The 13750-nt window shown below is 36.1% G+C and overlaps 1 protein-coding gene across 1 annotated transcript in view; it reads left to right on the top strand.

Moving 5' to 3' along the window:
* Positions 1-3904: 3904 nt before the first annotated feature.
* Positions 3905-13750, top strand: part of LOC127413803 (nesprin-2-like) — a 152352-nt gene continuing 142506 nt past the window's right edge. Inside the window, 14 exon segments of the mRNA XM_051651217.1 lie at positions 3905-3968; positions 4784-4845; positions 6070-6165; positions 6605-6682; positions 7100-7192; positions 7332-7528; positions 7612-7811; positions 7910-8010; positions 8957-9040; positions 10042-10155; positions 10514-10651; positions 10796-10960; positions 11169-11281; positions 11388-11556. Of these exon segments, the coding sequence (XP_051507177.1) occupies positions 3905-3968; positions 4784-4845; positions 6070-6165; positions 6605-6682; positions 7100-7192; positions 7332-7528; positions 7612-7811; positions 7910-8010; positions 8957-9040; positions 10042-10155; positions 10514-10651; positions 10796-10960; positions 11169-11281; positions 11388-11556 (1674 nt within the window).

The following is a 13750-nucleotide window of genomic DNA, read 5'->3' as shown; positions in this document are numbered from 1 at the left end:
CATATATTTTTGTACTCTTCTACTTATTTACAATAAGTCTCAGCAGTCAACTGATTTGTTTTATGCTTGATACCTAATTTATCCCACTGTGGTTTGGGATGGTGAAGTCCCTGTCATTTGGGCACTGAGGTATGCATGATGTCACAACTTCCTCTTTATCCTGAACATATTTGGACAGAGAAATGAACTTGTGTGCCTTCTAGCTTCTTGGAGGTTTGGAAATCAACTTATGAAAGAATAATAGCATGTCAGCGGATCATATCGCATAATTTAGTGGAAAATTGACATAAATAATAATTCTTTATGAAGTAAATATGAGAATATATAAAACTTTCTGTAAATGTGCACACTGTTGGACTAAATGTTCAATTGGATGTCGTTCACTGAAGCCTGGGACAACTCGTATGGAGATTACATCATTGAATAGGTACGTGCGTCTTTATAATGGTTTCATTATCATAACTCTCGCTTTTATATTTTGTTATGTTGACATAAATGTAGAAATTACTCGGGCAGTAATATTTCTATTGTGAAACATTGCCTAATATCAAAGCTGAAGTATTAGACCTTTCTTATGATGTATAGTTTGTCACGATTAAATAAGAATTGAAAGTTAATAACATACAGTTAATGCAAACAGTACCAATCGGCAGCGATACCTGCCAGTGAAGGAGTTAACCCTTTAATGCATACCTCGGGTCTTTGGTGACCCTGGACCTCATTCCACCCCCTGTTTCTCATCCATTTTTTGGATGTATTCCTCAAATTTTCTCTTCAGAATAGTGTAACAAAAAAGGCAAAATTACAAAAAATATATGTTTTATAACAGCATAAATACCTAAATTGTATAGGGTTATTAAAGACCTGAGATACGTAATAGTGTTGCTTTATTTGGCGCCTCCATAAATCATATTTTTATAATTATTTCATATCTATATACTGTAAGTTTACTACCACATGATATATATTTTGATGTTCATTAAAAGACAAATGAGTACTATATTCATACAAATGCCTATATCACCTTGATTTTCTCTGTAACGATGAATTATCAGTATGTGTATATACAGGTATTATACATGTTATTTGTTAGTCAAGGTGACACTGCTGTTTCAGTAACTGACTTGATTTACATTTGACATAGCTATTTGACGAAGAAGCAATGTGGAAGTAAACAATAACAAGTACAACACATGAACAGTATGATTTGGCTATTTTCATTTGGCTGTGCTACTGAAATTATGCAAGTTGTGAGTCTGTTTAGACTCAAAAAGTGCCAGAGAAAATACTTGTGTAGCTTTTGTGTAGCTCAATATGTGTTTGACAGCATCTCATTCAGTCTCAATATGCAGTACTGTATGAAAAACAAAATATCGATATATTCTATTCTATTATTTTCAAATTGTCTTGAAAATTATTTGAAAATTTGACACTATCTGGGCATTTTGTAGATCAGTTGTGATAGATATACATGCTGGGTCAATAAAGACCTGAGATACAGTATTTAATAATGTTTGCTGAAACACCAATGAAAGGGTTAAAGTGGATATATATATATATATATATATATATATATATATATATATATATATATATATATTTGTTTTGTTTTTGTTTTGTTTTTTTGCAGTTCTAACCCTGCTCTGGAGCAGGGCTTTATAACTCAGTGTTAGAAGTGGTCCTAATCCCCTTTAAAGTTGGTGTGAAGAGTTGCATGACCCAGGGTTCACAGTGTCCTTTATCCAGGCTTAAAAAACATGTTAATCCAGGGTAAAACGTTGTGTGAAAAGCTGGTGCAAAATATATATCACTTTATTAGCTTTCATTGTCCTGTAGTTTAACTAGTAAAAATGGTGCTAGCAAAGTCAAGGTCATGGGTTCGACACCTAGGGAATTCATGAATTGATCAAATCAATGGCATTTATTAACACTATCCACCTGTAGTCAGTAAGAATAAGATCGCATGTTACTGGCGTTGCTAAGCACAAATACACAGACAGAGATCAGGTTTGGTTCTGGGGACTTCTGAGGTCACCTACCAGAAGCCGCGTCCAAAAGAATGACTCATAACTAGAAGCAGAAGACGAGGGTTAAAAAAAAATACAAATTGGAATGTGGACTAACCACATATTAATATAACTATAATATTTTTTATTTTACATAGCAAACTGTGGAATTTTAACCATTAAAGAGATAGTTAACCCAAAAATGAAAATTCTGTCATCATTTACTCACCTTCATGTTGTTCCAAACCAGTATGACTTCTGTGGAACAAAAAAGATGTTAAGCAGTACAGTATGTTAGCCTCAGTCACCATTCACTTTTATTGCATTTTTTTGACATACATTACAAGTGAATGAAGCTAACTTTCTGCCTAATACTGCATCTCCTTTTGTGTTCCAAGTCATACGGGTTAGGAACAACAAAAGGGTGAGTAAATTATGACAGAATTTTCATTTTGGATGAACTATCCCTTTAAATTGAACCTTTTTCAAAATCATAATTCTTTATTATTATATTTTTTGGTCTGTCATCCATACAGAGGCACTAAACTTGAGCTGAAAATACCAGTTTCCCTTAAAACACACAAAACAAACTCTTAAAACAATGTGAGGCATGTGCAGAGAAGAATAAATATGTGTCAGACAGACAAACATGTAAATCATTAGCCATAATTTTGAAGTGCCTTACAAAGAAAGAAAACAACAAAAGCCTGTTGCAAAACCCTCCCCTTTACTAATGACCTAATTTGAATGAAACACAATGACAGAACAGGCTGGAATGTTTCCATTGAACAAAAAGCCGCCAGTCTCGTATGATCTAATGTCATTTGGGAGGTGCAGTTCTTAAATTGTTAGAGACAACACCTCCATTTGAGTGAACAACAGAGGGAGGGGAAACAAAGACAAAATGATGGATCAGAAAAAGGGAACGCCTCAGAGCATGGATCACAGCTTTTGACTGACTCGGCATTCAGCAGAGACAGACACAGTGAAGAAATGACTGACTGTTTAAAAACAATAAAGATAAACCCATTAACTGGAGTGAAGAAGAGACATATCCACAAATGGACAAGCATCAAATAGGTTGCATACTCGCCATGTGCTGTACTTGTCCAATTATTAATTCTGCTTGTGTTTAATGAATGAGGCCCAATGTTATTAACCTTCAAAATATGCAAATAAAAACAATAAAAACCCATAAATAAAATATGGAAAAATATGGAAACCTGACTAAGAAAATTAATAACTTGGGATATTAACAGTCAGTATGAAACAAGATAACCCAGGATTATTTTAACCCAGAGTTAAAAATGACTCTGGGTTAACTATTTCAAGTGAAAAAAATCCCATATTTGACTATCCCACTATTTGACTGCAGAATTCTAAATAAATCCGCAGAAAACTGTGTCAGCTGATTCTTTCAATCTCTGGCATCGATACAGAAGTGTGAACAATGACTGTCAAAGCCTGTCAGTCCCTGTCAAAGACAGTTCTGTTAAACCATTCAAAGACACTCGCTTTCTTTTTTTTCTATTTGTGGGTCAGTCGGTCAAAAGCAACACCTCTGAGACATTATCCTGTTAACTGACCAGAGAGTCTTATTCATAGTGAGTGTGGCCATGTTTAGCAGCTAACGAGGGAGAGTCCTTTTAGATTCACTGTGAGCTGGCAGAGAGAGTCAGGTTGGAGATCAGGTTCATCATAAGGGATTTGCAGCAATACTTGATAGGAGTCAGAGACTTTGTATGTTGGTTCGAAAAGAGAGTTGTCAACTTTAGCAAAACAGGATTGAAGGAAAGATTCAGATACTCTGGAATAAAACTTGGTCAAATTTGAGCTAAGTAGACTTGGATGTGTTTTGAGAGGCTTTACAAGAGGTCGTGGAAGAAAAGGATTGTGAGATGATGGAGGATAAAGACCTTCACACAGCTGATGACCTTAATGACTTTGTGGAACTTTATAAAGGTAAATGTAAATGGCGCTCTGTTTGTTACAACTACTTTTAGGTCTGTATTACGTCTTGTGCACCGCATGCACATTATTATTAGGATAAATGTTTGAATGGATGAATGAATTTAACTACATCCAATGAAAAGCCAACTGTTTTTTCGGGATGTTCATCATTTTTTAATTCCTTAACATTGATTAAAATAATAATTGTTATTCTGTGTCTTTCAAAGTTCACTTTATTTGGGGTGGTAGTTTGTCAGATAAATTAACATTAGGTAATGCAAACTAAAATTGAACAATCATTTTAAGCATTTTTTTAATCTTGGTTATAGTTAGTTTATAAATATACTATTGTTTATTTTAGATAATGTTAGTTAATAATGCTAATGTTAACAATAACATATACAACTTTATACATTAAAAAATGCATTAGTAAATGTGCAAATTAACATTAACTAAGATTAATTTAATGTTTTGAATGTATTGTTAGTTCATGTGAAGGATTATTATGTTTACCAATGTTAAGGGTCATATCCTTACTTAACAGTTATTTCAACTCCTTACTGTACTGTATGTATTGACAAACCTAAACCAGTGTCACAATACCCTCCAAAATCTCATACTTGAACATGGATGCATCTGTTTCCTATCCATTCATTTATAAAATCTAATCTTAGACATGCTTCGAATTGAAAACAACCCATAGAGATTTAAGGCTGCCAATCGCACCCTTGCATGTATTTGTGTCAGGCATGTTCACGCGATATTTTTGTGCATGGTTATCAATGTTGTTGATTTTCATGATGTTCTCCTACCCATTTTACCCTCAGTGGAGCAGGAGCAAATTCAGAAGAGAACGTTCACCAACTGGATTAATGCCCAGCTGTCCAAGGTGAGGTTTAAGGGTCAATGGTCAAGAGCTCATGAACTCAAACCTGAGTATACTGTATCAGTGATAGCTTGTATTTTGCTTTTTTCTGAAAGATCGTAAGCTTGTGCATCACTTTTATTGACTTGTATTGATTGAATGGCAAGTATTGAGTCTTTGTCATAAGAAAGAGTGCCTAAATGACATTAAATAATGGACACAGAAAAGGTTTGTTGTGTAGAGGTCATTCCTGCAGGTTCTCCAATAGCAGAGAGGGAATGAGGGGTGGGCAGGAGGTAAATATAATCCTTAAAACATGGGACAGAAAGACAGACAGCAACAGGAGTTAACACACAGAGTCAAACACACACACACACACACAGGAACACGCATATTCTCATACATCCACAGATACTTATAAAGTGAGCAGATGACAATTAATTCATCATAGCTTGATGTTTTCCAGGGGATGTGTGTGTGTGTGTGTGTGTGTGTGTGGTAACATAAAACACATATTTTTATCAAGGTGTTAGTAAACACTAAACCGTCTAATTAACAACTCACTCTTTTAGAGATAAAATAATATTTCCATTTCAGTGTTAATGCATGGAGCTTTCAGTTTTATGTAAATACTTTTAGACAAATGAGTCCACGCAAGTTTGTCTGATTCATCCTCCAGATATGTCTAAATCTCTGCTGTGAATATTACCTGGCAAAAACTGATACAAAAATGAACTAAAAAGCCCAGGTGTGTCTTGAAATATATGTGATGGTGGTGGTGTTGTTTTTTTCATCAAATGTGACCATATTCTGATTGAGAAATGTGTTAAGAAAGTGCAGCAAATTATTCTGAAATATTTCAAAGGAGACATATGGAAGTGTTTGTAAGAAAAATATTTATGACCATTAAGATTTATTTGCATTGTAAAATTATTCATTGACACATTTTCTGATTATTATTTTTTATTTTTTATATCTCATTCTTCATACTGTCATTTGTTCTTTGTTGTATCATTTGTTGTACTGGCCTTGATATATGCTGATTTGAATACAAAAGCATTGTATTACAGTATTTTTTTACTTTAATACAATAGAAAATGTACTTTATTACAGTTATTATAATCTAATGAGAATCACCATTGAGAAAAATGGGAATTACCAAATATGTTTCAACAATGCAGTTTCATATTGTGTGCTTCTTGTGCTCATCTTGTGTTTAATATGGGATATTTAATCCTGCTCTCCCAGAGGAGCCCTCCAGTTGCAGTGTTGGACCTTTTCAGTGATCTCAAAGATGGTAGCAGATTATTGGACCTGCTGGAGGTGATGAGTGGTCAGAGAATGGTGAGTCATTAGTGGTCAACTGTTATGGGGTTTTCAATAATTAATGCTGATATCTAGATAGCAAGGTGCCCGTTGACCTATACAAACACATAAACATACACACACACACACACACACACTCACACACACACAATATATAATACAATTTAATTTTAGCAAAACAGATTTATAAGACATGATTAACATTATTTTACACAATTGTTCCAATTTCACTCAAACATATTTGAAATGTGTATTTGTGCATTGACAAGGCTGTTGGTAGATGTTGGAACTGACATGAGGGAGAGCTAATGCTTTTGTTTATCAGACAAGTTGGCATGGCTGATAATCTCAAAATGGAAAATCGACCAATTAATAGCCAATACAAGCCTATATATTGGCCTATTACTATAACCATGACCATTTACTGAGAGATAACCACAACCAACCTTTGTTTCAGAGCCGGGAGAAAGGAAGAGGGAAGTTTCAGCACAGAACGAACATTGAAAAAGCGCTTGCATTTCTTAAGAAGAAATCGGTAAGACGCACCTGCAGTGGCTAAATTTTTTCTGTCCAATGTAAGATGATTTTGCTGAGTCTGTGACACTGTTGTGTGGAGTGGAAGTGGAAATATTAAAGCAGATGTATGAGAAAATTATTTCTCGTATCCCAGCTTAATAAGTAGTGTCAACTATAAGTACTGTAAGCCATTTATTGGTTGATTGCACCTAAAAGTGTAACTCTGTGGCGCTATGAAAAATGACCTCTGTTTGTTTGAGTGGCCAATCCAGCCTGATACAGCAACTTTGGCTCGACCATTAGTGTGAGTTTGGGGTGGGGATTTCTGTTTGTACAATCAATGGATGACGGAGGGTTTTCTGGAATCTGTTTGAAAACATTTCACACTTCAGCATTACTCTCAGTGGTTTTACTGTGGTTCTCCTTTGTTCTGCAGATCAAACTGGTCAATATCAATGTCTCAGACATCATGGATGGAAAGCCTTCCATCATTCTGGGTCTTGTCTGGACCATCATCATGCACTTCCATGTAAGTCTGCTGTCTCGGTTCAGTGTTACCAGAAAAACAAGGCTATTACATCATTAAACCAGCACTAATCAGCGAATTCATGCTGGTCTGCGCTGGTCTTTGTAGCAGGGTATCCTGATGGCTCTTCTACTTTGTTTAGATTGAAGAGTTGGCAAGCACCTTATCCTTTAGTTCTCGTCAGTCATCTTTGGAGTCGCTGGCGAGTTTGGACACTTGCTCAACCAGCAGTAGTGCCTGCAGCAGTCCAGTGCCACCCCGAGGTTCACCCTTGCATGCACGTTTCCGTGTATCTGCCAAGAAAGCCCTGCTGCTGTGGGTCAGGGAGCAGTGCCACAGGTGAGGAACAGAAATCACCCTCCGGGAGGGATTCTTGGGAACTGTGATATTCTGTATTTCAAAACCATCTCTTTCTCTCTCAGGTCTGGTTGTACTCTTAATGTAAAGGATTTTAAGTGGAGCTGGAGGAGTGGGGTGGTGTTTTTGGCGATACTTTATGCTCTAAGGCCGAATGTAGTGGACATGACTAGAGCCCGAACCAGAAGCAACAGACAGAATCTGGAGGAGGCCTTCCACATCGCTGAAAGAGAACTTCACATACCAAGACTACTAGATCCAGCAGGTGAGTGTGTGTAGTGTGCAAATGGTGGTGTTAGAGTTTTTTTTTTTTTTTTTTTTCATATGGCACATAATCATAGAATAATTGTTTTTGTATTTCAGATGTTGATGTTAGGGACCCTGACGAGAAGTCTATTATGACTTATGTTGCTCAGTTCCTCCAGTACTCAAAAGACACTCCTGTTTCTGATGAAGAAATGCAGGTGAGCCACACACATGCACGCAAACATGTACACTTTTCCTTGTAAGGATTCTTTTATACTTTTATTTGCTCTTAAATGAAGCGGATTATAATTTCTACTCCCTAACCCTTATCTTTACAGATGCCTTTTGACAGTTTTATATGTTAATAACATTATTTTGCCTATTTATGAATCATTTCTAAGCACCGTCCCCATAAGTCAGATTAAAGAAATAGTTCACACAAAAATGAAAGATCTGCCCTCATTTACTCACCCATATGTCGTTCTAGACCTTTATGACTCATACAAAAGGTGAAGTTTTGAAGAATATCCTAGCTACTTTTTTCCATATAATAAAAATTATTGGGGACTGGTGCACTCAAGATCCAAAATGAGAAAAAGCATCATAAAAATAGTCCGTCCAGTGCATATTGACAAGTCAGGTTTGATGTCAACTGGTTTTCATGTATTTCGTGACCAAACATCACTGACATCATACTTGAAGCTGAAGGAGGGCAAGATCTTCAGTAAAAAAACAACTTAAATTTAATTTGGACAACTTTAATTTTTGTGTCATTTATGAGCTGGACAGCACCTGTCCATTTTGAACAACCAGGATATTCTTCAAAATTTAACCTTTTGATTTTCACAGGAAAAATAGAGTCAGTTGGGTTTGGAATGACATGAGGATGAGGAAATTATTACAGAATTTTCATTTTTGGGTGGACATTTTCATAAGGACATTTTCAGACATTTGGTCTTAAAAATATAGCAAAACAAGTACACACTTTTTAGTGGACACTTCAAATACAGCACTTTTACAATTGTATCCTTTTCTTAACATTTCAAAATTTCACACTTGTAATCTTAATGCATATGTGACTCCTTTATGCTCTCACATCTTTTCTCTCCAATTCTTCTGTTGTGTATTTTTCAATGTCTGTTTTTCCTCTCTGTGGTGCTTTAGTATCTTACTCCTCCTCAGCGTCTCTCTCCTGTCAATCTGCCATCTGACTTCACCCCGTCAATAGCTGCATCACGTCTAAGACAGGTACTCCTCTCCCTCTCTCTCTGTTTCTTTGTCTCTCTGCTTTTTAGATTCACAAAAACCAAGCTCTGTACTTAGCTTTTCTCTTTTTGAAAAATTATTTTTGTCTGTAAATTAATCTCTCTCAATGCCAGGATAAGACACAAATGTCAATGAACACGTTTTGTTTTGGTCCACCCTTTGTTTAGCCCTAAAGCTATGTACAGTATGTGTTTGTAACTGTGTGGGTTTGTGAGTGCGTACATGCAAAGCAGAAACTGATAACTTCTACAAAGCACCCATAATTTCTCAGATTTATCAAGGTTAATGTATGTTAGGGAAGTCAACTTAATCATTGGCTTCAATTTTACTTGATTTGTTCCCTTGTCAGGCCCACCTGCTAATGCCCTGTCCAATCAAATCATCCCCTACTCAGTCACCTGAGCCAACCAGAGCAGCTGCCCCTGGGGTAAAATATCAACCCCCTTCCCCTTTAAAATACTCCCTCTATTCAATAACTGCCCATTTTTTTGCACGTGTAAACTTCCTGATGGCTTTAAACGCATCTTCAAATTATGAAGATAATACCAGAAATTACAGAGATAATCCATTAAAACCAGCTGTTATGGAGATAATCCCTGAAATGAAAGAGATACTCCATTTAAAGCAGCTTTTGTGTTGAAAGACTTTAATACATGTAACATGATGTCTCATGGATGTGGCAGGAGCAGATTAATTATAGACATGCTGTGAAATTAGGCTTTGAAAGAACTTGGTTCCTCTAGAACATTGCAGTACTGAACTCTGGTTGTTTTACTGTTAATAATGTAAATGGAATTTAACTTCTGCACAGATTTAATGCAAATTAATCCACATTAATCAAATAACTCAGTCCTTAATTGGAAAAAATATGTGCTTGTTTTGTATTCTCTTTCTATAATAATATACTGAACTACCAAATGAATTCCGAAATCAAATCATTCTTGACTTGTTGATTTTTTTTCTTTTTCTCCCTGTCTGTCAAGACCTCAGCCAATCAGAAGGCTCAGGAAGTCACATGCTGGTTGATTCAGGCCTATCAGGAGCTGATCGAGGGATGGGACTCCACTGAGGGAGAGAGCTATGCTGAAAGATACCACGTAAAACCTAAATAAAAATCAATGTCTTACTCTACCTATAGCAACTCCCTGTATGAAACATGGTGCATTTAAATCATTCTGCTACAGACACCTGTAGTTAAACATCTTTTAAATATATCTTAAATGCCTTTGTAAGGTATTAAAGACTGATTATTATTCATTAGTGAATGAATATATATCAGATATTTTGCAAGCTGCAGCAGTATACGCTATTCTATTGCAAAAAATGCTTTTTTAGAATTTGTGTAAAAACAGCCATTATTTTGCCATGATTATTTAAATTATGCAGCATGGTTACATTATTTGCAGTGTGGTGTTGCATTTGTTTGCGTTAATGTTTATTTACTCTCTTTTTCAGGTCTTCCATACCTTCATTGTTTCCTTTAATGAGCAGCGGCGGCCTATGATGCCGTTACTAACGGCGATGAAGAGGACACTTCAGCTCAGTGCAGAGCAGAAAGCTCTCAAACGAGCCTGGGACAGTCTTGCTGAGAAGGTCAGAGGTTCTTTAGACTTAATACTTCGAAATAATAGAAATAAAGCTAGAAATAATACTTTTCAGGTATGTTTGAGAAATATTACAAATGTCTGAATGCATACATTACAGCACTGTATATAAATGGATGTTTGTGTGTGGTAGCTACGGGAGTACAAAACAGAGTTGGACCTGAGTCTACCAGCTCCTATGGACACTGTGGGTGGCTGGTTGTTGCGTATTGAAGAGGTTTTATCTGCTGAAGAGTGTGATACATTGGATCATGCTCGAGCTGCGGAAGAAGCCCGTGAGAAACTCGAACTACTGAAGGTCTGAGATTATATTACTTGCATTAACTTCGTTAACTGTATTGATTATATATAATATGGGGTAGGCAGTGGAGATGTTTGGTCTGCCATGGATTAGCATATTTCAAATGCACATTTTATTTGAGGAACAAGAACAAGCTGTGTCAAGAAAGCAACATGCAGTCGAAGTGATTTTGTCTGGTTATTTCTGCTGGTGTGTATATCTGCAGGTGTGTTTGGAGGAGATGCCACACCATCTCAAGAGGTTTAGCATGTTTCAGAACATGAATGAGTTTGGAGAGACTCTTGTCCCGACAGACAAGATGGAAGAGATGAAGAGAAGGTGAGTTGTTTGTTTGACAAGTCGATTGGTCCTTTGGGATTGAAACAAAACCTCTTCTCAGTGAGGATACCATTTCTGTTTGTCTGTTTATTGTGCACTTTTCCAGGTTCACCAGTGTCCGTGTAACAGCAAAATATCATGGCATTAAGCTGGAGTATCATGAGAGCAGACACAAAGTGTTAGATCTGCTGAATCAACTCAACATTAAATTGCGTTTGTGGAAAAGAGCCTACATTTCCCAGGAGGCCATTCGTGCACTGATGCAGGACTGGAATGTGAGTGAGAATTTCAAATAATCTAAAAAAAAGTGACGAGACTCCAAAGTACACTGCAAATAATATATCTATATATATATATATATATATATATATATATATATATATTTTTTATTTTTTTTTTTTTTTTTTTTTTCATCAGTATCTTTGTCTTGTTTTCCAGTAAAATATCCTTAAAACAAGATACATTTACTTGAGGTGCAAACTTGTAAAAAATATATATTTATATATTAAGACAAATAGTTTTTTCTTGTTTTAACCCTTAGAATGTGTTCCGGTCATTTGACCAATTTTTTTTTTTTTTTTTTACTTATATCTGTATCTGGAAACACAAAAAACTGGACCGTTTTCTCTACATTTTATAGGTTTCATTTAACTTTGTTACACCTGTTGTGTTCCTGGTAAAAAATGAATGGGCGGGGCTACTCCCCAAAAAAAAGTGTGTTCAGGAGCCTGTCCAACCATCTGATGAACACATACAGTATGTGCATGTGCACTTGCATACATAAAGTCCTAGGACAGGAGTCGACAACCTATGGCACGCGTGCCAGCATTGGCATGCAGAGGGGTGCACGCCAGCAATGGCGAGAGAGGAATAGACTATTTTATTTAAATAAATTCTGAACCTGCATTCCAATCTACATCTTGATGTAATCCTTCCTCATGATCACGCAGCGTGTTTTTATGAGCTGAATGGGAGGCTAAACAAAAAGTTAAAATGTGACGAGACTGCAGTATACTGACTGTTGGCACAGTCATTGACCAGGAAAATAAAAAATGGCACTCCATGTCAAAAATGTTGCCGACCCCTGTCCTAGGACATGTGTACACATTCATACACACACCCATACACACCCACACTCACACACACACACATACACTCTTTGGTTTACTAAGCAACCTCTGAAATTCTGTATGATTTTTACCAATGCAGCAAAGGTTCAGAGGTTGCCTGGGAACTCCTAAGGGGTTGTGGGGGTGTGTGGGGGTGTGTGGGTGAGTGTGTGTGTGTGCTCGGACATGTGCACACACACACACACACTTGTGGTGTTCCTGATCAGAAATGGCCGGCTATTAGGAATGAATCAATGAGGTTAGATAAGAAAAAAAAATTGTGTTCAGGAGTCTGTCCAACCTTTAAATGAGCACATATGTGTATGTGGTTGTATGTATGTTGCATGTATGTTCAGTATTTGAACATAAACACACACACACACACACACACACACACACACACACACACCCTTTGATTCTTTGACATCCCAGGCAACTTCTGAACCTTTCATAAATTTATAGGAACAATAGAACATTGGAATAATTATTATGACAATGTGTTTCGGGAACTTTCACATACACACACACATACACCATTTGATATCCTAGGCAACCTCTGAACTATTCTTGACCCCACAGGAGAAAGAAAAACTATAGTAACAATGTGTTTTGGGAACTTTCACATTCTCATAAAGAGTTAGAACAATGTTTACTAATGTACAGAGGCATTCCCTTGCATAAATGCAGGTCAATAAAGCCTACTATCAATAAGTTTCAGAAAGAAGTACAAACCCTGTTCTGATTACTAGAAACCAAGTTAACAAAAAGATCTAATGCAATATTTAGTGAAAATATTATTCCTAATGAGAGATTTATATACATTTTAATGGGCCAGTCATTTTTGACCAGGAACACCACAATGTGACATTCTGCCATTTTTTTTTTTTTTTTTTTTTTTTACAAATTAAAAGAGTATAAAAAAATAAAAATAATTACTGGTTAAACATTAAAACAAAGTAGTGTGATAAACCCATAGAAAACACTTTTTAATGCAAAGCTTGAGCTGCATTAGCTCTGGTAATTTAGGACTATTGTCAATAAATTCCAAAATGAGGTACAAAACCTGTTCTAGTTACTAGTTGAAAGTAACTAGAACAGTTGAAAAAAAGATCTAATATAGTATTTAGTGTTAATATATGGATTATGTGCGATTCATAAACCATTTAAATGGGTCGGTGATTTTGACCCAGGAACACAAGGAGTGCTAGCCAATGAGGAACACAGCACAAGAGTTAGGCATACATTACACTTAACAAAATGTAGGCAGGTTTATGCTTAAAAAAAACTGTTTGCCAATGGTGTCAAAAATAAAAAAACGTATTTCCAAATATTTTCTCTAAAATCAAGTCTTACCCAATTT

Source organism: Myxocyprinus asiaticus, chromosome 23 (genome assembly GCF_019703515.2).
Source record: "Myxocyprinus asiaticus isolate MX2 ecotype Aquarium Trade chromosome 23, UBuf_Myxa_2, whole genome shotgun sequence".
Lineage (NCBI taxonomy): Eukaryota > Metazoa > Chordata > Actinopteri > Cypriniformes > Catostomidae > Myxocyprinus > Myxocyprinus asiaticus.
The sequence above is the reverse complement of the archived record's forward strand: the minus strand, read 5'-3'. Positions and strand labels throughout refer to the sequence as shown.